The sequence below is a fragment of the Paroedura picta genome, chromosome 2 (assembly GCF_049243985.1).
Source record: "Paroedura picta isolate Pp20150507F chromosome 2, Ppicta_v3.0, whole genome shotgun sequence".
NCBI lineage: Eukaryota > Metazoa > Chordata > Lepidosauria > Squamata > Gekkonidae > Paroedura > Paroedura picta.
The window spans coordinates 49510977-49535212 of record NC_135370.1 but is presented as its reverse complement, the minus strand read 5'-3'; the positions used below and the strand labels follow the sequence as shown (position 1 = coordinate 49535212).

At 42.1% G+C, this 24236-nt stretch overlaps 2 protein-coding genes across 5 annotated transcripts in view; both read left to right on the top strand.

The window, feature by feature from the left end:
• The window catches only part of EPC2 (enhancer of polycomb 2), a 61810-nt gene extending 47303 nt beyond the window's left edge, over positions 1-14507 (top strand). The window contains exons 8-14 of one of the 2 annotated variants that reach the window (XM_077320112.1): positions 444-533; positions 2140-2285; positions 2387-2730; positions 8088-8218; positions 10056-10212; positions 11908-12241; positions 13254-14507. In XM_077320112.1, the coding sequence (XP_077176227.1) occupies positions 444-533; positions 2140-2285; positions 2387-2730; positions 8088-8218; positions 10056-10212; positions 11908-12241; positions 13254-13326 (1275 nt within the window). In that variant the 3' untranslated portion in view covers positions 13327-14507. Of the gene's footprint in view, positions 1-443; positions 534-2139; positions 2286-2386; positions 2731-8081; positions 8219-10055; positions 10213-11907; positions 12242-13253 lie in introns of both variants that reach the window. The other variant, XM_077320111.1, reaches the window with a different exon arrangement.
• Positions 14508-22784: 8277 nt separating this feature from the next.
• Positions 22785-24236, top strand: part of KIF5C (kinesin family member 5C) — a 132785-nt gene continuing 131333 nt past the window's right edge. For all 3 annotated transcript variants that reach the window (XR_013228093.1, XM_077320109.1, XM_077320110.1), the window contains exon 1: positions 22785-23309. Coding sequence is in view for 2 of the 3 variants with exons in the window: in XM_077320109.1 (XP_077176224.1) it covers positions 23184-23309 (126 nt within the window). In the remaining variant the exon portion in view is untranslated. The remainder of the gene's footprint in view (positions 23310-24236) is intronic.

Sequence of the window (24236 nt, the reverse complement as noted above, 5' to 3'; positions counted from 1 at the left end):
GTGCAACTCTTGGGTGGCTTTTCAAGAATAGGTTTGAGATTCATTACAAGGCTTAGCTACAGAAAATACATCTGTTTGCTTGTCTGAATTGAAATGTTGTAGCACAGACCTTGGCTGGTTCCTGAGGGTGGCTAAAGTTTGCAAGAGGCTTGCATGGGCCAAGTGCAGATTTTTTTTTAAAGCTATTCTTGGTTTAACTGATGCTTCTATTGAGTCTCAAAAGCTGTTTTGGGAAGACTTCTCAATTCCAAAAAATGGGTCGCTGTCACTTTGAGTGCTGGCCACTGAGCATCATTTTAATTCCTTATTCATATTTGCGGGCTGAATATAAATTGAACGAGGTGCTTGAGATAAAGGAGTAGTTCTCAAGCCTGAGAGTAAGAGTAGGAGAGTCAGATGTAGTAGTGGAGTATTTTTTAAATCAAATTTATGTTTCCACATAGGTACCCTCACCCGTTTCAGAACCAGAGGAAGAAAATGATCCTGATGGTGCATCTGCATTCAGGAGAAGAGCAGGATGCCAATATTATGCTGTAAGAATTCTGGCTTTTGAAAGGACGTGCCAGTTTTTTTAACACAGTGGTTCCCAAACGTTTTCAGGCTGTCCAGCCCTTTTTCTCCAGGATACATGAATACACACATCCTTCCTAGTGTTATGAATACTGCAAATTCAAAGCACACTGTATTGCATACACTTCTTTCTTGGTTGTTGTGTAGCAGCCATATTTTAGTCTGGGAAAAATATATAATTTCTTTGTAAAAGTTATTTGTAAAAAACACTTTGGATCCTCATTTGTGAGAAAGACAGATGGGGGAGGGAGGAAGAGAGAGAGAGAGAGAGAGAGAGAGAGAGAGAGAGAGAGAGGGGCGCAATGGAGAATCCCATGGACAGGTGCAAGCAGGAGAAGACTTTTCCAGCCTCCCAAAGATAGGAGACTTGTGTGGAAGAGTTGCCAACCTTGGGTTAAGAAATTCCTGGAGAACTGGGGTGGAGCCTGGGAAGGACAAGAGTCTCAGAATGGAAAGGAGTTCAGCAGGAGTATGATCCCATCCAGCTGACTTCAGAAAGTTTTTTTCAAGAAGCTAAGCAGGGTTGGCCCTGGTCAGCACTGGGATGGGAGATGAACGAGGAAGTCCAGGGTCACAACTACTCAGAGGTAGGCAGTGACAAGCCACCTGAAATGGCTTGTAGATATACGGTGTTCTGATCTTCTGGGCATACTGATTGTAAGCTGTGACTTGGACATACTGGCCTCAACCATATGCCTGGTTGAAGAGCTCTGTCTTACAAGGCTGCAGAATTGTGCTAGCTCCGTCAAGCTTCTGATGTTCTCTGGGAGCTCAGTCCACAGGCGGGGACCACAGCTAAAAAGACCTCGGCCCTGGTCAAGGCCAGTTGTACTTTTGGGGGGCCAGGGACAACTAGTCGGTTAGCCATAGCTGATTGCAGTGTTCTCCAGGGGACATACTCAGGCAGGTGGTCCCATTGGATGGCCTGTTTATAGTAGTGTATCATATTGACATACTCAAAACTCTGGTCACTGCTGTCATTGACTCCAGTGTTGAATGTGTCGTTGTAACATGGAGTTCTTGCTGATATTATTTGTAGAGCTTTGAGAAGATATCACATGGCCACAAGTCACCCTGAGCGAAACAGACAAGCAGCTAGTTAATTTAGGATTTCTCTGAAAACAGTGGCTCCATGTCAGAGAGACACTGGGTGCCTGACTAGGGAATGCAGGGCTCTTGTTTAAGTATGCATCATGGAACCTGGAATAAGGGTGGATGAGAATGAACAACATGAAGAAATTTACAGTGCAGTTTTGTGTTACTCTTGGAGGTACTCTGCACAGGATTGCAGTGGTAATTTTTTTAAATGCATAATGACTGTCTATGAAACTAGATTCATTAGTATGAGGATTATTATTTTTTTTTGCAATGTCCTATATTTGGCATGGATCCAGAAGATATATTTTTCTGGTATTTCACTTTTTGTTCTATGAATCCTTGTGAACATTACAGTTCTTCCTTCCACCACCATAATGTAATGGCTGTCACTTAGCTTTAGGCTGCCATTTCCTTCCTTCCCATGGTCTGCTGTGCATCATCAATAATGTATTCTTTTCTTATCTTTCACAGGCTCGTTTGGACCAAACTAATTATTCACATGAGAATTCAGAACTGGCAGAATTGGATAAGCTAAGGTATAGGCATTGCCTTACAACACTTACTGTTCCAAGAAGATGTATAGGATTTGCAAGAAGACGAGTTGGCAGGGGTGGCAGGTAAAGCTAATCATGTTGTTCTTTTGTGGTTTCTTGCATAAAGTGAAACTAAAAGCTCTTACAGCTGTATTAATTTTTCTTTATTCCTTTTTTTTCAATAGGGTGTTGATGGACCGGATAGCTACAGAACACGATCCTGTCCTGAAACAGATTGATCTTGATATGCTAAACAGTTGTTCAAGCTCTTCCCCAACCATAGACTTTTCTTCTAATTTTTCACGGACCAATGCTTCCAATAAACATTGTGAAAACAGACTTTCCCTTTCTGATATCCTAAGCAATATAAGATCATGTCGACTGCAGTGTTTCCAGCCAAGGCTACTAAACTTACAGGACAGTGATAGTGAAGAATGTACCTCAAGGAAGCCAGGGCAGGCTGTGAATAATAAAAGAGCTTCTGCACCGTCTGTAGCTTTATTGAACACCAGCAAGAATGGCATATCAGGTAGGCAAAGAGTTGGAATGTTGAAATCTCTATTTACAGTCATTTGCGTGCAACGTGGCTGAAAACTCTAGCAATAAGAATTACGTGGCTCTCCATCATGACTCGTTTTGTCGCATATATTTAAATCTTTTATGTATTTCTAGCATTTTATACTATTTCCTATTTTTCATATAGACAGTTTTGGACTGATACTTGGAAGTACTATTATTAAATATTTAGAAATATAGTTTATGGTGTTAGACATAGGGAATTTGTAGTCCTGTGCACACTTATTTGAGAGGCAACCAGTCAGTAAATAGAGTGGGACTCACTACTGAGTAAAATAGGCTGTCCAGAAGCTATATATGTTAATCTATACAGAATGGCATAACCAGTATCTAGATGAGATTCATGAGATCTGTTCTTATTTTTAGTAGTGTAAGTGATTAACAAGTGAATGAACTATTAAGGAATCAGTCGCTTCTAGTGTAAATTAATCCAAGACTAGTATTTAGAACGTGATTTGAAATAGATTCCAAAAGGCAGAGGCTGCGGTCAGAGCAATCCGATCCCTACATAATTGATGTGGGTGTAGCACTTGACCGCTAACCTGTTGGTGGGCCAGCTTCGTAGAATCATAAATGTTATAGTCGTTATAATCAGATGTTTTGGTTCTCAAATTGCATGCTTTATGTACATTTATTATTTAGTCCAATTTCCCAGTGGTATCTTGTAGCTGTCGAAATAAAAACTGTAGTGTGTCTCCCACCAAGAGGCTGTAATGAGCCATTAGATTCCAATTATATAAGGAGGCTGTATCAGTTGGAGAATCATATATTGAAATAACTCCAGGAATGTCTTGGCTTTGTATCATATTAAATTTCCATGTCCTGCCTTGAAATACGGCAAAGTAAAAATGCCTTTGGTGTGCTTCCTGTTTGGTAAACTGATGAATGAACCACTGATAGTGTAATCCTGTGCATATGTACTCAAAGGCAAATCTGTCTGGTACACTTCACTCCCACCTTGCCTTCAAGGAGATTGGGGAATCTTATGAGATTCTTCCTACCCCCTTTTCTCATAAGAAGCCTGAGAGGTAGGTTAGCCTCGACAAGAGGCTATTTGCTCCAAGGTTATCCAGTGAGTTTCATGGCAAGTGGGAATTTGAACCTGGGTCATCCGAGTACAGTCTGTAGTCTAATCCTGGTACCACATTGGCTTTGCCCCTTTATTCAGTCTATCTTGTTTCCAGGTAAGTTTGTATAGGATTGCAGCCTCACTCAGTTAACATAGTTATGAGATGATGATGTGTTGATAGATCATGCTTGCAGATTTCCAGTCTCAGGGCAAGTAATCTAGGTCAGTGGTCTCTAGCCTTTCCAGATCTAGGACCCTACTGAGTATGGAGCCCCTTAAGCTGGAAGTCATACGACAACAGAATCCTGTGATAATAAGAAGAGGAGGAACCAGAATGTTGATCTTACCAGTGTCAGGGCCAGGACAAAAGAGCTGGGGACAGGAAACACAAGACAAGCAGTAGGAGATGCACCATAGTGAGGAATAAACCAAGTATAGAAGCCATGGATGAATCCTCTCCAGAGAGTGGCCTCACCTTTGTGTATTGCCACAGTTCTCAACACAGATGCATCAAGAGGCAGGAGGTACGAATTACTTATTTTTCTATGCATCAGATCCTTCCCAAAGGTAGCTAACCAAACCGGCAGCTCTATGTGGACTCACAGAGCCAGCAACAGGGTGATCCATTGTTTGAAAGCCATTCTAAAAAAAATGGCATGGCACTTAGCTAGGTGCACATTAGGTCGATAAATAGTTTTGCTACCAATGCAGCGGGTGAAACTCTATTTTCCCCTGTATCAGTATTACTGGATTTCAAATTGGTGATGATGACGATGATAAGTTTTTATTTATATCCCACCCTTCCAATGCTCAGGGTGGGTTACAGCCTTAAAAAACATACAAGGTTAAAACATTAAAACAATGTTCAGAATATCAGAGTAGCATATTTTCCCCTGCTTTGAGTGTGTGAAGTTCAACCTTAGCTGATAGTATTGCCATCAGTGCACATGCAGTGATGTACAGTTAAGAACATACCCGCAGGCTTGTCACATTCTCATGTATTGAGATTGTAGCTGGGGCTGTGTATCATTTGCTCAAGCAGAAAACTCAAATTCCTCACTAAGGAAATCCAAAAGTGGAATTCTCTGACCTGTATAAATTAAGTAAATTAAACCACTTTGCACAGTGACTAAATCTGCTTTTTGCACTGGTTTGTATTATTTATTGTAGTTTTGCTAGTCATAGTCCTCGGTGGATGGGATACAGGGCACCCACTGAAAGTCATATTCAGCCCATCCGCTTGACTTCTGAAATGTCTTCTGGTAGTCAGGGCTCAGATTTTTTCCAATCATATCCTCATAGCTGAAAGAGCAAAAGTCTCACAAGCTTGTTAAAAATAAAATTGCAGTCCTAAGAGGACTGACACCTGAACACATTGACTTCAGGGGAGCTACAAAGGTGCAGTTCTGCTTAGAACTGCACTGGTTAGGAGGTGACATTCTACTGTCTGTAGGTTTTTTGCACCCCTAAAGATTTGCAGCACACACAACATTGTTTATTATGTGTGTGTATGTTATGAGCCTCTTGTGTGCAGAGTGATAAGGCAGCAGACATGCAGCCTGAAAGCTTTGCCCATGAGGCTGGGAGTTCAATCCCAGCAGCCGGCTCGAGGTTGACTCAGCCTTCCATCCTTCCGAGGTTGGTAAAATGAGTACCCAGCTTGCTGGGGGGTAAATGGTAATGACTGGGGAAGGAAATGGCAAACCACCCCGTATTGAGTCTGCCATGAAAACGCTAGAGGGTGTCACCCCAAGGGTCAGACATGACTCGGTGCTTGCACAGGGGATACCTTTACCCTATGTTAAATGCCATCAAGTCGCAACTCTACAAATTAATTAAAGTGGAATTAAAGTAAGCTAACTTTCATAGCCTGGTATTTTCTCTGCACTGAATAAACGGGAAGAAACTACTTTGATTCTAGTTCTACCCTTGGTGTTTAAAATGCGGCCAGCCCAGGAGAAAGGGAGTGTAGAACAGCTTTTGAAAAATTGTGTGAATGTGGCAGTTATGTTAGATGGTATCATAGTATGTATATCCACAGCAGTTGCAGTATCAGTGAAGGCTATTTCTTGAGTAAAACTGTTCATTTCCTCATGTACAAAAAATGTTCCACAACAGGAGAGCATTCTTTTTCCCAAGAATTTTTATTAAAGGTTTTTCTACAGGTTAAAAAAAAAGGGGGGGGGGAGTGCAAAATAGGAGAAGGGGGGGGAAGCAAAGGACATGTCAGCTTCATTACATTATCTTTTTAAGTCTTGTGCCAACCAGTTCATAAACTATAATCTGGCCTGCCCAAAACCACCTAGGGAATTTGCCACTTATACAAAAGCAGTAAAAAATCAGATGCTTCCCTCAGATCTTTTTCTGTATTTAATGTCTAGACAAGATCACATCCGTGTATTGTGAAAAGTGTAAAATTCATAAATCTGAGGAAAATTGTCATGTTTTGATGGCTGAAATAGTGTTGAAGACTACCTTATAACAGCCCATGTGGTATGCCAGTATTATCATTCCTATATTACATATGAGGGACTGAGATGTAGTGGCTTGTCCAAGGCTGTCCAGGAAGTATGTGGTTCAAAATGTGTACATCTACTTAAGATTCCTAGCTCATGCTTTTAATGGCTGCTATCAGTTCTTCTGCCTCTTTATATACTTGATATTTTACTGCTTTGGGGAATGTGGGAACCATCGGTAGGATTTGAAATGGTCTGGCTGGGCTTGTAAAGGAAATTCCTCAGATGGCTTAATAAATTGAAGCAGTCTGAAAATTTTCTGATATGTGCACAAGTATAAAGTGTCTGTGAGATATATACCCGTTGCAGATTGCCATCCACAGCCAACTCTTATTACACATGGGACCACCCTTGAATAGCTTGCTGGTTAATCTAATCATTACAGCCCATTTCCTTCCTGTCTGCAGGTGGTTTGGAAAAGTATATGGGAGAGATAGTTTGTGTGACCCTTTATCTGTCTTTCTCCTTTAATTCCTGTGGGCAGTTACAAAGAGACCCAGGGACAAAGCAACACTGCCAGTAGAGCATGGGATTCAGCCCAAGGCTGAATTCGTCATCCTGAAATCTTCTAAGCCAGGGGTAGTCAACCTGTGGTCCTCCAGATGTCCATGGACTACAATTCCCATGAGCCCCTGCCAGCATTTGATGGCAGGGGCTCATGGGAATTGTAGTCCATGAACATCTGGAGGACCACAGGTTGACTACCCCTGTTCTAAGCAATCAACTTGCTAACCTGAAAATGTAGCAACTTGCAGTGACTTCTTCATTAAGAAGTTATTTTATTAATCAAGAAATCCCTGGTTTTCAGACTCTCTTTAACATTATGTTACTATCTTTAAGGCAAAATTTGTTAAAGAATCCCATTGAATTGCACAGATTTATTTTTATATGGCCATAGGCCTTGACAGAATAGCAACAAAATGTAAAACTTATTGAATTGTAAAATACTGTAGTAATCGCTTGGAAGCAGAAGCCTCCTTCCTCCTGCATCAACCTAAAGACTTTCTGCAAACATTGCTCCTGTGTGGAATACAGTTTTTGGGGTCATTTTGGGCTCCAGTGAGATGGGAAAGTCATTCTGTTCACAGAAGCGCTCTGTTGGATCCAGCCCAGTAATTGTGGATTAATTCAATAAAACAAGTTGGTCTCTAAGGTGCTACAGAACTCCAGTTTTATTTTGCTGCTAAAGGCTAACATGGCAACTCATCTGGAACTAATTTCACTTCATTTCCTTCATTAATCAGTGGTAGTTTTAGATATGGATGTTAACGGGAGTTATAAAAAGGTTCCATTATGATGGCTTTTTAAAAGGAAAAATAACTTGTTCATTCAGGCACTGTTTCCAGATGTTTTTCACCTGTAGAAAGGCATCCTGGGGCATGTAAGAAGTGCAGATGCACTTTTTGAATTTCTAAAGTGCATGGCATTTCTCCATGCAATTTATAATTGCATAGGACCAGATGTGTGACCAGATATGGGACGGATAAATAAACTGTTTATTTAGCGATATGATAGAAGGAAGCACTTGACAGTTGGCTGCAGGACACAACGAACAGTTGCATTAAGCTTCTGTTCATTGCTTAATTGACATTGTACCAATAATGCTTACTGTGTCCTACCTCCCTGATAGTTAAAATCTGTATAAAATGCCTTCATTGTTCTTGTAAGTATGTCATGAATTGCATTGTTTTTCTTCTAAAACATTCGCCTTTTCTGCAGTAACAGGGGGGATTACAGAAGAACAATTTCAAACCCATCAACAGCAATTAGTTCAAATGCAAAGGCAGCAACTTGCTCAGCTCCAGCAGAAACAGCAGTCTCAGCATTCCTCCCAACAGACACATCCAAAAGCACAGGTAACTGTCTCTTCTGGAAAATATATTTTTTCACATCCCAGAAACATAATTCTGGAACATTCTACCTTTTATTTTGAACTTGGAATTATTGAAAGGGTTAGGGTAAGAAGTGGAAATGGGACACTTAAAACTGGCTCACATTATACAGTTTTGGGGGCATGCAACGAAGTCTAAATTGACTGTCTCCTATATTAGCGATCCCCAACCTGTGGGCTGCGGACCACATGTGGTCCTTCAACTAATTGGAGGTGGGCCCCGAAGGACGCCTTCTCCCCCCCCCCCCGGCCCTTTACTTCATCCCCCCCGGCCCTTTACAACACACTCCCATCACTCCCAGATGGGACTATCTCGTTGCAGAGAAACAAGCTCAGGGTTCCCATTGATTTGTCATTGTCATGAGTTAAAATGTCCATGAAAATAAAATGTTCCTTATGTTCATTGTTGTGGCGTGTCTGTATCTTATTTTGAAGGGATGTTTAAACATTACCATAGCAATCAGAGAGTGTTAGGGCAGTGGTTGAGAGTAGAGGAGTAAACTACCCCTCCCCCCACCGGGCCTCAGTAAAAGGCGTTGAGTGGTCCCTCGGTGAGTGGTCCTCGGCGTTGAGTGGTCCCCAGTGATAAAAAGGTTGGGGACCACTGTCCTAGATGATGTAGAAATGACGAATTGTAAAGTGTGAACTGTGTAGTCAGAAATACAGAAATAGCCATTGCCATGATGTTGGAAGTGAGCTGTCATTCATTGTTGACTGTTCATGTCTGTGATTCCTTCATTCACACTGCCTGCGTGCATAGAGTGAAACCATTTAATACTGAGGGGGGCTTTTCTCATGAACCTTTTTCAGTTTAATTCTGAAAACTTATCTGATAATTCACATTGTTGCAAAGTTGGTAGGAGAGATAATTCACATTGGTGAAAGGCGGTAGGAGATTGTGATATCTTCTTAGTGCCATATTGCCACCATCTTTGTAAATACTCCATGCTATTTTGTTTAATGCTTTAATCATATATTAAATATGGTGACACATTCATTTTACACCAGATTCAGATACTTGTTTTCCTCTGAAAATATTCAAAATGTTTGTAGTTATTTTTTTAAAACAAATAACTTTATTTATTTATTTATTTTATATTTATATACCACCCTCCCCGGAGGCTCAGGGCAGTTTACAGGAAACAGGAAAGAGATACAGATAACATATGGTAACAACATGTGATAACAGCAATAACATTATAACAACAATAACCTTAACATGATAACAACAATAACATTAGAGAATGATGGAATTGTAAAAGAGCCTCAACTCAACTCTTACTGGGACCCAGTGGGTTAGGTAGATTGGTAGCAGTCGGAGGAGGAGGAGGGGCTTGGGGGCCATTTGGAAGCGATGGTTTGGGTTAACCTCAACCAAATGCCTGGTGGAGGAGCTCCCATTTGCAGGCCCTGCGGAACTGTTTAATTCCCTCTACCTCCATGCCGATATAATCTCATTTTTTAGTTATTGTGATCCAGAGCATTGTTTACATCTTTATGTGCATACTGAGGGTTTGCAGTTTCTTCTTCCCAAAAACAAACTTGACAAGCATTTTCTGATTCAGCAGGAGCAGCTATTTTTCATTTGGGGTAGAGGGTTATATCTTGAATAACTGCTTGTTTCAGAACTAATCGAATTTCAGGGTATTGAAGTGAGGAATAGAGGTCAGAGTTCCTAGCCCAAAGGTATAAGACTGAATCTGATTCATACAATTTCTAGTTTATGTTTCCTATAAGAGTCATCAGTTTCATTATATGTTCCTTATTAGTCTCTAATGGTAACTATTGTGTGACTTCCCCAGGGCTCAAGCACCTCTGACTGTATGTCGAAAACGCTTGACTCAGCCAGCGCCCATTTTGCTGCATCTGCAGTGGTGAGTGCACCTGCTCCCAGTCGCACTGAAGTGACAAAGGAACAGAGCACCAGCCACAATATCAATGGTGTTGTTCAGCCCTCAGGTATTAATTTTTTTGGACATACTTTATATAGTGAGTTTGTATACAGCAGTAAAAAATGAGAGAAACTGAACTGAATATTACTGTGTGTGTGGGGGGGAGACGTACAGGAAATGAATGAAGCATATTACTGGACAATCTTCTGCTCTTGCTGTGCAGCCTCTCTTTTTGACCAGTAAGCTAGAGAAGTGTGTGGTTGCTCCTGCATGCTCACCGATTCTTTTGCAACTTTTTGTCATGTTTTCCCAAAGTTCCACTACGGATACACAAGGTTTGATATATACTTCCTGGATCTTGCCCTGAATTTTAGGGGGGGGGGGATCCAAATATTTTTCAGTAAGTGTTAAACTAGGAGTGGATAAACCTAGTTTCAGATTCCCATTTTTCCTTTAAGCTTATTGCGTCACTCAAGGCAAGTCATTGGTTTGGTCAAGGTCACAAAATACAGTTGTTTATTCAGTAATGCGGTTGTGTATTCAGTATATCCAAGCTAGAAAAAATAGCCAGAAAATACCTAATTGGTTATTCTTTCACTTGGATATATATTGGGACTATGACTGCTCTGGAAAAATGCCAAAAATATTTTTAGGATTTTTATGGGAAAGCCGGATAGTTGAATTTAAAGTTATTGCAGTCTCTTTAAATGCCTTCTGGGTGAGCCCTTTAAACATCTTCAGAATTCACCATGATCTTTTAAATGCCTTTTCCCCCTTCCAATGAAAGCAGTCCAGGATGGGGGGTCAGCTTCTTTGGAAGCCCACAGAATTAGACCCCTTGTCCAGTCTTTTTGAAACAGGAGAGCATTGTTTATTTTTTGAGGTGAGACACCAGTGGAAATGCTGTAAATTTGGTGCTTGTACCTAAAAAAAATCCAGTCATCGTCCCCCCTCCCCCTCCGAGCTCCAGATACCCACAAAAATGTCTCTATCGTCCCTTATGGGGATCATTGACTATTGACTTCCAAATGTGAGTCCTGTGAGTCCTTAATCAGTCCTGCAGGGTTTGTAAAATGGAGCTGTTCCAGCAGACCTCTAGTTGAGGCTGAAACAATATCTGCAACTGCTGACTTCCCTGCCAGAAACCCACCGAATTAGACTATAGTTAAAGGGTTCTTGTGACCCTCTCCCTGCCTTATCCCACAAGATAGAGAGAATCAGGCAATTTAGTCTTATTTTCTGGTTTAAATGTTTTAAAATCTATTAATTTAAATTCCTATATCTGTGTTTTATTCTACTTATAGATAATTTATATTACAAATAAATAAGCAAGTAAGCAAGCCAAAAGAAATTGGGAACCTGAATACCGTACTTGTGTTGGGATTTGGGAATATTGGTATTTCCCGATCCCAAAAATCTTTTTTTTTTTTTTTTTTTGTGGGGGGGACATTCTTTTCCTGTCTCCCTCTGTTTGCTCAATAGACTTTCATGAACAAGCTAAGGGGACGAAACAAGGGTCTGTAGTTGAAGGAGAGAATTGGGCAAAATTGTCCTTCCTTGATTAGCAACGGTTGATAGAATACATGTCAACATCAGTTAACCTGCCTACTTCATATTGCATGCTAATAGGGATAAAATAAAATCAATAGATACTTAGCTGCAGATCAGTTCCACAATGGTTTACATTTTATGTAATGTTTTCTTTTGCTTAAAACCTTTGGTGTGTGCTTGAAATTGTAATAAGTGTGTTTGTTTCTAACAGCAACATCAAAAACTTTGTACTCCACCAACATGGCTCTATCATCTAGCCCAGGGATCTCAACTGTACAGCTTGTAAGGACAGTTGGCCATACCACCACAAACCACTTAATTCCAGCATTGTGCACAAACAGTCCTCAGACGCTTCCTATGAACAATTCTTGTCTCACTAACGCAGTGCACCTCAACAATGTCAGTGTTGTATCTCCAGTCAATGTACATATCAATACAAGGACTTCAGCACCATCGCCAACAGCCTTAAAACTTGCCACGGTTGCTGCCAGTATGGACAGAGTGCCAAAGGGGACTCCTAGCAGTGCCATCAGCAGCATAACACGGTATGTATAGGGGACAACGGGACGAGGTTTGACTTGGGGCTGCATATCTTTGTGAGAAGAAAACATTTAAATGTGGTGCCCAAATAATGTAATGGGTGTGCACAAAAGATAAATCCTGCAGACTACATGAAACATTCAGAATGAGCATATGAGTGTATTTTCTCACCTTGCATTCTGCGGTTGTTGTTTTTATAACTCATTTGCATAACTAATTCTGGCAAATAAGTTATCAAGAGCAGCGAAGCTCCACCTTCTAGCAACCGTTAATCGTACTTAACCATAGATCTGACTTGTGATATTTTAGCAGATGTTGCCTGCTCATTTCAAATTCTTTTATAGCATGATGTAGTAGTAATAGTAGCAGCAGCAGCAGCAGCATTTTTAGAGCCTGTCCGTCCCAGTTAGCTCAGTGCAGGTAACGGCAAGGCATATAGAAGTCATAAAGTTACATTAATAAACAGTTAAGTGTTTTAAATTAAAATACATTAAATTAAGTGTTGGGTGGTTGGTGTTTCATGGATAGTGCATTGTTGTTTTATGAGCAGTGAGGCTAGTATTTCCTTGGTGCTAGTTTCCTCAACTGTAGGCCTGATTGAACAACTCTGTCTTGCAGGCCTTCCAGATTGTTGAAGGTCCCAGAGGTCCCTGATCATGTCAGGGAGAGCATTCCACTAGGTTGGAGCAAGGACCAAAACGGCCCTGGTTCCGGTTGAGGCCAGTTTTATTTCTTTTGGGTCCAGGGATCCTGAGCAATTGCTGATCACTGGAACTACAGACCGTTGAGGGCTTTAAAGGTTAATATCAAAACTGTGAACCTGATCTGATCTGCAATATTGAGGGAATACAGTCCTGCTGAGTCCCAATGAGGACTCATATAGATGGAAATCAATATATTTATTTAATTTTTATAATGATTTATGTTGGGATTAATATTCTGCTCTGTCTTCAGAAACTCATATAGATAGAAGAACTGGCCTTCCCACTCGTAACTGCTATGTCTTGTCTTTTTCAGAGAGAACCATGAACCCGAAAGATTGGGTTTAAATGGAATAGCAGAGACAACAGTAGCAATGGAAGTGACATAACCTCAAAGCAGTGGTTCAACCTGTGCTGATGGTGTAGTCATTTATATTCCAACTGAATGCAAAACAGCACTCTGTGGATCACAGGGAATTAAAATGGACCTAAAATGGACTATCATATCGTATAAAGTCGATATAATGTACATTTTGTAAAATTGGGAAAATCACTACCTTGTAAAATAGTTTATTTGTATCATCAATATTATTTCTGTTACTTGAATAGTAGATATTCATCATCATGCTTTTGCACTTGAATTTGCAACTGAATGGATTTAAAAATAATTCTTTAATGGGATCATGAGCATGAAATGGGATCCTGCATCACTTGTTTTAACTATTTATTTTGCCATGTTTACATTTTGTATCTTGTAAAAAATAAATCCAACTTTGTGTCTAAAAAAAGTTAAAAGATTCATAGCTAGGAAAAATTCTTGTAATTTTTTTCTAAAGGAAATGTAAAGTTTTCACTTGGTTCATTTTGTTTCACAATTTTAGATGGACTTTTTGGTAAATACTTTAGTGGCATTTCACTGTCAAATATGAAGTTCAAGGCAAAATAGTATTTTCTATTACTGTGCAGGGGAAAGGGATGGATCGATACATGCAAATTTAATGTAGTAACCCACTTTTCCATATATTTTGAATGTATATTTCTATTTATAATACCAGTTTATAAAAAATAATTACACAGAAAACCTGACTAGTAAAAATTATGCATCTAGCACATATTAAACTGTGCAGATATGAAGAAAATTTTCAACTGATTATATTTTATCTGAAGTCTGCATAATTTAACTGGCTTTTAACTGTAACACACCACATAAATGATATTTTACCAGGTATGTATTGCATTATATATCATTGCAATAATTATTGGATGTCTAGATATCGAGCCATCCCAGGTGGTGGGGGAGGGGGGAGGGTTGTGGCAGATTGTCTTTCAATTTTGGAGAGTTTTCCTGTGGCTACAAGGCAAGTAACGGGTTGGAAAAAGTCTGACTGTAAGCGTTGGACACCTTCGTAGTGTAGTGTTTTAGTGACTTTTTTTATACGGTTCTTGTAAATTAGATATGTGTAGTGGTGTTTCAGAATGTTTGTTTATGCACTAGTTCAGACAACTTTCCCTGTTACTTGTTCTTGATAAGTGAAAACTGCAGGGAAATAAAAATACATATCAAAACATGGGCACCTTGCATATGTGTTTATTTACTATGTACAGGACAATTTGTTAATTTTAGGAGCCTAGTACATAATCAGATACACTGCCAGCTCTTTATCATGTACCTTGGCAATTCTTTTTAGCAAACTTGATATATACACTTGATATATAATGACTTGAGCTAGTCAAGGCATCAAACCAGTACTGCAACCAACAACTGGGGCCGCAAGTATAATTCCCAGCAGTGAACAGGATGCCTTGTGTGCATCACTGAACCAAGTAGTGCTAATACAAACTGACATCATGGTCTGTGGATGGGAGAAAGTATGCAGGCAGCATAGTTTAGTAGAGTCAGGTGATGGATTGTTAGGTTTTCTTCATTTGTACTCTGTATATTTGCATGTATTGCACAAATTTCCTCTGCCTCATCGCCGCAGTCTGATTTTGCAGAATAAGTGGTAATTCACTCTTTGATTCAGTAAGTGATAAAAATTATACTTTGCTAATTTTAACTAGATTTTTCTGAATTTGTATTTTAGCAGTGAGTTGTAGCACATTGAAGACAGTAGAAGTAGAAGGTGGGAGGTTGATTTCTTTAGGTTTATGGTATCCTTTTTATTTCAAAAGGCACACAATGTGTATGTATACTCTCTTGTTAGTGTCTGTGCATTAAGTATTAATATACATCTTCTAAACTAAAATGCACTGGGCTCTATGCATCTTGGCTGTTAGCCTTTAGCAAACTGAAAAAATAGAGGAGTGTTTGAGGACCTTCTCCCCACTGGGAGCCAATTCATGTTCTTACCTTCAGGACATTTTTTAAATGTTGCAGAGATTAAAGGAGTTGGAGTTAGTTTCTGGCAGTATTTTTAGCCTGTATTTTAGCCCTAAAAAAGTGAGATAATAAGTAGGAAGCCTAGGAATTTTCATACACATGAGTGAGCTTGTAGTTTCCGTGCAATAGACTGATTAATTAATGTAAGATATTCTCCAACAGTCTAGTGGAATGCACTAAAGAGCTTAGAGAAGCAACTTTTTATATAGTGAAGTGTGTTGACATGCTGGGAAGTCATTTATTTATTAATGTTATTAATTTGATTTCTAACCCGCTGCTTCTTGCCAGCTAGCTCGCGGCAGCTAATACCGACCTTGCTTGTGATATAGCAGTATCAGAACCCACGTGCTTCACACAGTTAGTTTATTTTATTTAAGCATTCTCTTTTATTTATTTGAAACACACTTTGCCTTGTCTCCTCTGACTCAAGGTGGCTAACAAACAGCACTAGGGTGCAAGGACAAACAACCATCCAAATGACAAGATTTTTTCTAAGAGCTGGGAAGTGAGAACTGAAACCTACAACATTTAAAAACAGAAAGAACACAGCTTAACTATCCTGAAACCAGTTTGCCCTTTGCCAAATGCATTCTGACATAAAACTTGTTTCATCCATATTTCTAAAGGCAGCAAAGTGGAGGCATCCTCTGCCACCGCTCTAAGTAATTGGATTGGATTACCCACCACAGAAAAAGCCTGTGATATGGCTGGTATCCTCTGAGCAGTCCAAAGGGAGGGCACCATAAGGAGAAAGCTGTGTGAAAATTTTACCTGGCATGGCACTTTGCAGCAGGTTGACTAAAGATTTGAATGTGAGAGCCAACTTGCTAATTGTCACAAAAGCCATAATAGGATTTTCACCCTATAGTGCAGAATATAGTGGCACATGTTCTTCTCCAAGAGTATCAGGGTTTGTCTGAGCCAGGCATGTGGGATCCATGCACTTCGTTCAAAACGCGTGGGGGAGATTGTGTCAGTTAACTCAATATGCATATGGCATTAGCTTCACTTTTTAATTGTGTTATCAGGCCTTAAACTACAAACTAGTGGATCTGGGACAATACTGTGGTTTGTTATGCTATGAAGCCTGTTAAGTCAACTGGTATGGTTTGCTATAATTTGAAACCATTTAAAATCAGTTTCCTATTATTTCTGACTTCCATTCAAGCAAGGTGTGGTTCTTTCCATTTTGACCTGAGCCCCATATATTTAGAAGACTTGACTCCCTGTCTAGAACAGCTTATCATATCTGTTCTGTCTGATGCACAGGCTTATATTTCCTTGGCCAGATTGTGAACATTTTCTACTGTCACCCCAGTCTTCTGGAATGAGATTCTGGAGAACATCTGTTCTCCTTGGATATTTCAAAAGGAGGCATAAGGCAATGCTTCTTTTGAGGGCATGCTCTTTTTGAGCTGTAGTCCTGTTAAGTGATTTGCAGATTTGGGGAAGCTGGCTGGTTTTTAATCGCTGTGATTTTACTATATCGAACTGACTTGTTTGTTAGGTGTTAGACTTTGGAGTCACTTTGGTTCAAGTAGTAATAACAGGGAACTGCCACATTTAAACAATATTTCTTTCCTGTGGAGGAATTCCAGTGGCCATTAATAAGCCATTAGGAATTAAGTGGGCATAGCCTATCAGAAATTAATACTGTGCAGGTTAATAAGCAATGGAACAGAAAAGGTACAGGACAAAAGTTCTGCTCTATCAATCTATCTTGTCTCAAACTCATTTAAAGTAATCCTTCTATGCTACTGAAACACAATGTTTTGTTCTTGAATAATAATGTATAATAATTAAGGAAAGTGTTGTACAGGACAAAATGCCACAGTTTGGCTATCTGCCTTTTGAATTATAGCAAAAAGAAAATCACTCCAATGTCCAATAAGGCGATGACTCACTATATAAATGTATTGACCAATAATAAGCATTGTCTACAAATTACCTTTCAAAATAATTCTGCTCACTTTAATAGGAATGTTGGGGAACCACAAGGACTTGTGGAGGGGCATCCCATTCCCCCCCTCCCCACTCATTCTTTCCCTTCCCTGGAAGCCTCCACAGCCTAGCCCCCCTTTCTGCTTTTACCTATCCCCATGCTTTCCTTCACCCTGGTAGCCTCTCTATAGGAAACCTGCGTAAGTCATGTAGTTCAGGCTGCTGAGCCAGGCCAAGTTGCATGATGGGGAACCAGCAACAACTTGTACATCATTTCCCCCTGTATCCCCTCCCCAAACTATTTCCTCTTTTCTGCCTCCTGACCACCCTCATCTCCTCACCTTTCCCTGCTTCCTTCTCACACCACTCTCCAACTAACCTGCTACTTATCTGCCTGGCATCTTCAGGTATATTTACCGTATTTGCCGGCGTATAAGACGACTGGGCGTATAAGATGACCCCCAAACATTTCCACTCAATATATAGAGTTTGTTACATTACATTATGGTACTGTGGGCCACTATGGGCAGCTATGTCTATCCCAACTGAAGTGCACCCGGCGTATAGGACAACCCCCCCACTTGGAGGCATGTTTTTCAGGGGGGGAAAGTAGTCTTATACGCCAGCAAATACTGTATATTAAAGTTACCTCATTTATACACCACCTTTCTCCACATTGGGGATCCAAAACAGCTGGCACCATTCCCCATTTTATCGTCACACAGCCCTGTGAGATAGGTGAGGCTGAGAGCATGTGACTGGCCCAAAGTCACCCTGACAGTTTCCATGGCTGAGGAGAGATTTAATCCCTTCTCTCCCAGATCCTAGCCTGAATTTGTTACTGCTGCACCACACTGGCTTTTGTGAGGAGGCGGCTTGCTGAACAGTAGCAAGTAGCTGTGCCTGGAAGAGTCATGCAAGTTACAGGGGAGCAAAGTGGTTGCTGCCAGGCCTGGCCCCGACGACTCCTCCACCAAGAGGCAAAACAGCCTTATAGGGACAGATACCAAGGCTTGAAGGTTGGCATACTGTTGTGGTTGTCCATTAGCTTCCTGGAAGCTATAGATCAGGGGTAGTCAACCTGTGGTCCTCCAGATGTGCATGGACTACAATTCCCATGAGTGCCTGCCAGCATCACGGGAACTGTAGTCCATGAACATCTGGAGGACCACAGGTTGACTACCCCTGCTATAGATGCTGTTTCTATAGTAGTAGTTATTAATATTTTTCTGCAAGCCCGGTACCCTTTTCAGGTTTGTAGAAAGATCTGTCTTGTCTGTTTATGGCTCCAGTTTCTGTCCATAGTATCCATAGATCTGGCAATGTTGAGAGATGTATAGAGATGATTACTTCAGTCTGATCATGCAGCATTGTAATCTGTGAAGTAAACTGTTTCACATGCTATCAAATTCCTACATCTAAGACATTAGGGATGCCAGTGTGTTTGCAGCCAGCGTGTATATGTTGATTCAGGAGATGGTTACCTACATGGAGGTTCTGCTGCACAATGTACAAATGCTGGGAAGCCTCAACTAACTGCTATTCTTTAGAACTTAGGTGCACAAGAAAAAGCAGCATGACATCTGTGCAAGTTGAATATACTTGTATGTAGGGATTTGCAATGCTATCCTAAACAGAGTTACGCTCTTCTAAATCCATTAAAGTCAATAGGCTTAGAAGACAGTAATTATCTTTAGGATGGTGTTGCTCAGATGTGGTTCAGGGAGCAATCCAGTTCAGAACAACACCTCTTCTTACTCAGCTGGGTTTACCCCAGGCTTTTTCAACCAGGGATTTGTGAAAAACTGGGGTTTCTTGACAGCCCTTGAAGGGTTTCCAAAATGGGTGGGAGTAATTAATGTATATATGTTTTAAATTTGTTAAACATTGGGTGATATGACCATATATGGTTATGTTGGCCCACCCAAAATGGCCTATGATGGGCTTGGAGGGGGTGGGAAGGGGAGAGGCCCTGAGTGGACATATACATAATGATGCTTCCCAACCATATTCTGGATGATCATGCCACTTCTGTGGTTTCTTGAAGCCTGAATAATGTTTCAAGGATTTCTCAACAGTACAAAAGTTGAGAAAGGCTGGCTTATCCCTAGGAAAATATTCCTAGGATTGTACTTTCAGTTTAGCTGATTGTTTAACAATGATGCCTAACTAGGGGGCAGGGGCAGATTTGAATTTGCATCAAGATACAATTCTAGGCAATGGCACATACTATTCTACAAGTTTATTTTGGAAGCGGGAAACTCTCAAATCCCTGCTTCTGTCATGATACTGTCATGTGACTGTAATCAATATTAACAGAGAAGAAAGTTGATTTAACACCCATGGAGAATGAAGTGCACACACATTCAATTAACTTAGGTATAATGAGGACATTGTAAAGGAGTGCCAACATTAAAGCATCAGTCTTCATCAGGACCAGCAAAATTAAATATTAAAGCTGCAAAACATGATGTCAAAGCTATAGCCCAAACAGTCAGATATGCCAGTGGTATGCCGGGCAAGAACACAGTTTACAGGAATTGACATGGTCATAGGAGAGTTTGCAGTTCTCCAACCTGCTTAGGATTGCTCTCTAAGACCATTTACACACTGGAGATTTTATGCCGGGGTGCAGGCTGGAGTTTTAGTCGTGGCAGGTTGCCCCACACAGGGGAGCATTTGTCCCGGTGCACAGGAGCTGGGGCAGTGAAGTTCTCAGTGCGTAAATGGTCTATATGACACCCTACTAAAAACATCTATGTACTACCAATACTCTAATAGCAGTTTTTGCATTGTTTATACAATCATATATAAGAAAGTTTGAATATTGCTATGCAATATGGAATCGCTACACTATATCTGGCTAACCATAAAAATCCTTACAGGTGGGTAGCCATGTTGGTCTGAAGCAACTGAACCAAGTTTGAGTCCAGAGACACCTTTAAGACCAGCAAAGTTTAATTCTGGGTATAAGCTGTCATGTCCCCCTGGTGTTAAGCAGCAACTTGATTACTAGGTCTCTCCTGCCCCCTCCCTCTAGAGGTAGGATTGGGGTTGGGGATAGGGGGGTTTATCCGCCATGTTCTTGGGTTGTTGGTCTACTGTATTGTCCATTTTAATAGGGTTTTAACAGGGGTTTTAACTGGACATCTGTAACCCGCCACGAGCCTGCTTGGGAGTGGCGGGTAATAAATTAAAATAACAATAAGAATAACAATAACGTGCATGCACACTTCTTCAGATACATCTCTCTCAAACCATTATAAAACTTTTAAAGCCTTAAACCTATCTGAGGGACTGCTTGTCTCCTTTTGCTCCCTGCAGAGCTCTTTGCTCTGCGGGTACTAATCTGTTGAGGGTTCCTGGCCCTAAGGAAGTATGATCTCAACTAGGGCCAGAGCTTTTTTGGTCCTGGCCCCAACCTGGTAGAATGAGCTCCTGGGATGGCTGAGAGCCCTGACAATTCACAGTTCTGCAGGGCCTGTAAAATGGACCTCTTCTGCCAGGTTCTGAGTTGAGGCCAGAGCAAAGATCAACGTGGCCAGTCCTCAGGCTAGGCATTTACCTCTCTGAACCCCACCCCTAGGTTAGTCTGCTCAGGAGGTAGAGGGTATTATGGCTGCCAGTCTTGGAGCCGATATGTTCAACATATGGATTAACACTACTAATATGCTAAAAATGTTCACAAACTGCTTTTGGAGGTATATGCATGCCCCATGTTGAAGAAATTCTGAAGTGCCATGGGATATAAAAATGTGTCTCCCTGCCAAAAAAAAGACTGCTTATAATGGCAAAAAAACAGTGTTTCACTCAAGCATCCAGAGCCCCAAAGTACATGTTCACACAAAGTAGAAAGCGTCCAACATCAGTCATTGATAACATTAGTAATGTCTTTGTTAATCCAAAATTATATTTCCCTGTGATGAGGTACTTGCTCTCCAGGTTACCAAGGGGGGGCTGTATCTTTCCAGAGCACTTCAAATGCTTCTCTGGACATGTATTTGGGGTGGAAAATATTGCACAGGCTATTTTGTATGGCAATATGTTTTGGGACTAAGGTCACAAGTATCCTAATGGCCAAATCAACAGATTTCTTGGGTTGTTTTCTACCCTGTGGGTTTTGGTTTTTTTGTAACAGGAAGAAAACTATATGTAGTGTAGGACTGTGATAACATTGTTTACTGATGTGCAATAACTTCTAGAACTACTTCTCTTTGCATTCTACTTAAATAGTGTAGCTACACTGGAAGATCATATATGTTAGCAGGGTATTTTTTTTTTTACAAAATAAAGACTGACCAAAGGCTGCTAAAACGTGTTTTTCATTCCCTCACTTTCCCCTCTTCCTCTATTACAGCTAAAATAATTTTGAATGTGAAGATCTTACATGTGATGTTAACAATATCATGAGCACAAAAGATGAATTGGTAACATGAATATCACTGTATGACAATAATAATATCCCAAATAGTATGAAGTGCTTAAAACCAGGAAAATGGAAATGTTAACGGTAGTTCCTCCATTATTTAGTATTATAAATAACAATGCCTCCATTATTTATCAAGAGCTCTAACATAGAGAATCAAACTAAGAGCTGGGAGGAACCCACAGTCAATATCGTCACCCAGTCGCTCAGTATACTGGGAATGCTATCTCGGGCAAGACATTTCAATGGGTCAAGAACAACGCTATCTAAGATGGCCCCATTGGTAAACTTGGGCCAATCACTGTCCCTCAGCCTAATCAAACTAGATTAGTTGCAGGTCAAAATGGAGGAGGCAAAAATCATGCTTGCCATCTGACATGAGCTCCTTGCGGGAAGTCTGCAATAAGGATATAACGGATGATGATAACCATGGATTTATTTATGGAGCTCCATTAGTAGGCATAGAAAGACCTGCCCCAAAGAGGTTACACTCCATTGGGAATTAACGGGAAGAGCAACTCCACCAAACCCAACCCTCCACTTCTCACCCATCAGATAGTAGCAACATATAGTAGCACCCCTTCCATGCCTTTTTGGGGGAGGGGTACAGATGCACTGGGAAACCAATATGGCAATAAAATATCCAAATTGGACTTATACAGAGTCGTCTCTCTTCAGTAATTCTTTCAGCGCCACAAGCTAAGTTTAGCTATTGAATGACCTTATACTCTATCAAGAGATTCGTTAATAAGTTGAAGTTGGTCCTTAAATATAAAAACCGTCCCTTGAAAAAGCTGTAAGGCGAAAAGTGCCAGGACTTGTGTGAAATAAGAATAAAAGAATTACTGAAGAGAGACGACTCTATATAAGTCCAATTTGGATATTTTATGGCCATATTGGTTTCCCAGTGCTTCTGTATTTTTCTATATTTGTTTCTTCACTGGGACCCACCCTCCTGGTTCATTATTTTTGGGGGGAGGGGGGCAGGAGTCTGAGTCTATAGTTTTGAGAACTACAACTCCCAGGATGCTTCAGAAAGGCCTCGCTTTGTCCTCATCTAGGGAGGGGTCGATGTAACGCAATGAAGTCACAAAGCCGGGGAAGGGGAGGGAGGGGAAGGTGGTTGCTGCCGGCGGGGATGCAGGATGGCTGCAGAAGAGCTGGCGAGCGGCGCTGGCGCTTAAAGGAGCCCGCCCCCAAGCCTTCGCCCCCCACAGCCCTCGGCAACCCAGGCAGAGCGGCTGATGGAGTGAGACCCCGCCGACGGCTTCCAGGACGCCCCTCGCCCGCCTCTTCTGCACAAGTCCTCGCAAGTCGCCCAGGGCCGGCCCGACGCCTGGGCTGGGGGGAAATGCCTGGTCGCTGCCGAGCCCTCTGACCGACCCCCCACCCCCCACCCGTCGCTTGGGGGCAGAAGAGAAAAGGACGCCCAGGGAGCCCGCGGCGAAGGTGTAGCGGCTCGCCCAGCGCCAGCCTCCCTCCCCTCCCCTCGGCCGGCGATGGCGGACCCCGCCGAATGCAGCATCAAAGTGATGTGCCGGTTCCGGCCCCTCAACGAAGCCGAGATCCTCCGCGGAGACAAATTCATCCCCAAATTCAAAGGGGAAGACACGGTCGTGGTCGGGGTAAGCCTCGTCTCCCTATCTCTCTCGCGCGCGTGGTCGGTCCTGGAGGTCCTGACCCCCGCGGCGCCCTTTTCACCCCCCCCCCCACCGGCTTCGGAGGTGCCGCTGCCTTGTGCGCTCCCCCCCCGCCTCCCTCCTTGTTCCCACCGCTTGGGGGGGGGGGCGGGTTGGCTGGGCCCCTTTCCCGCGTTGGGCCCCTTGGTGGAGCCGCCGAGGCCGCTGGTGAGGGAAAGGGGGGTCTCTTTCTTCCGTGGGAGAGGGGCATGGGGGTCTACCCCGGAGGTTGGGGGTCCCAATGCGGCGTCTCTCCGAGGGTCCCTCTTGAAGCAAGACCGTGGCCGACACTTCTGTTAAACCCTGAAGAAGGGCGGGCGCGGGGGGGGGGGGCTTGCTATGGAGGCGCGTGAAGTTTCGCTGCCTTGCTTGTGAGCGCGGGCGGGAGGCTTTTCTCCCGTTGTTCCCGGGGGAAAGCGTGTTCTGGAAACTCTGGGCTTTGTTGGCCGTCCCGGAGGCCGCCTGGGCTGCTTAGGCTGGCATTTTGCGAGACCTGCGTTGCACGCCTACAGTGGCCAGATATGCTGCTGTTCCCTCAAGGAAACCGGCTCCGTCTCCCGGCTCTGTGCCTCCCACTGCAGGGAGAAGCCTGTCTTGTACCGTCCCGCTTGGCCGAGTTCCCTGTTTTTGTGGCTGCTGCAGAGGGCGTTGATGGGGAACCGAATGGAGCCCCGATTGAGTCTTCCAGCTGCTTCTCCTGCAGCCTCCCGGTCCTCAACATTGATCAAGCTGATGTCATCTGGATCACTGGGCATGCTCACTCTCTACCTCCTGTATGCATCGGATTGATTGGCAGGTGGCAAGAAATGGCTGTGAGAATTGCCAGAGAGGGAGAGGAAATCCCCATCTAGATCTTTTCCTCGCCCAGGCCCC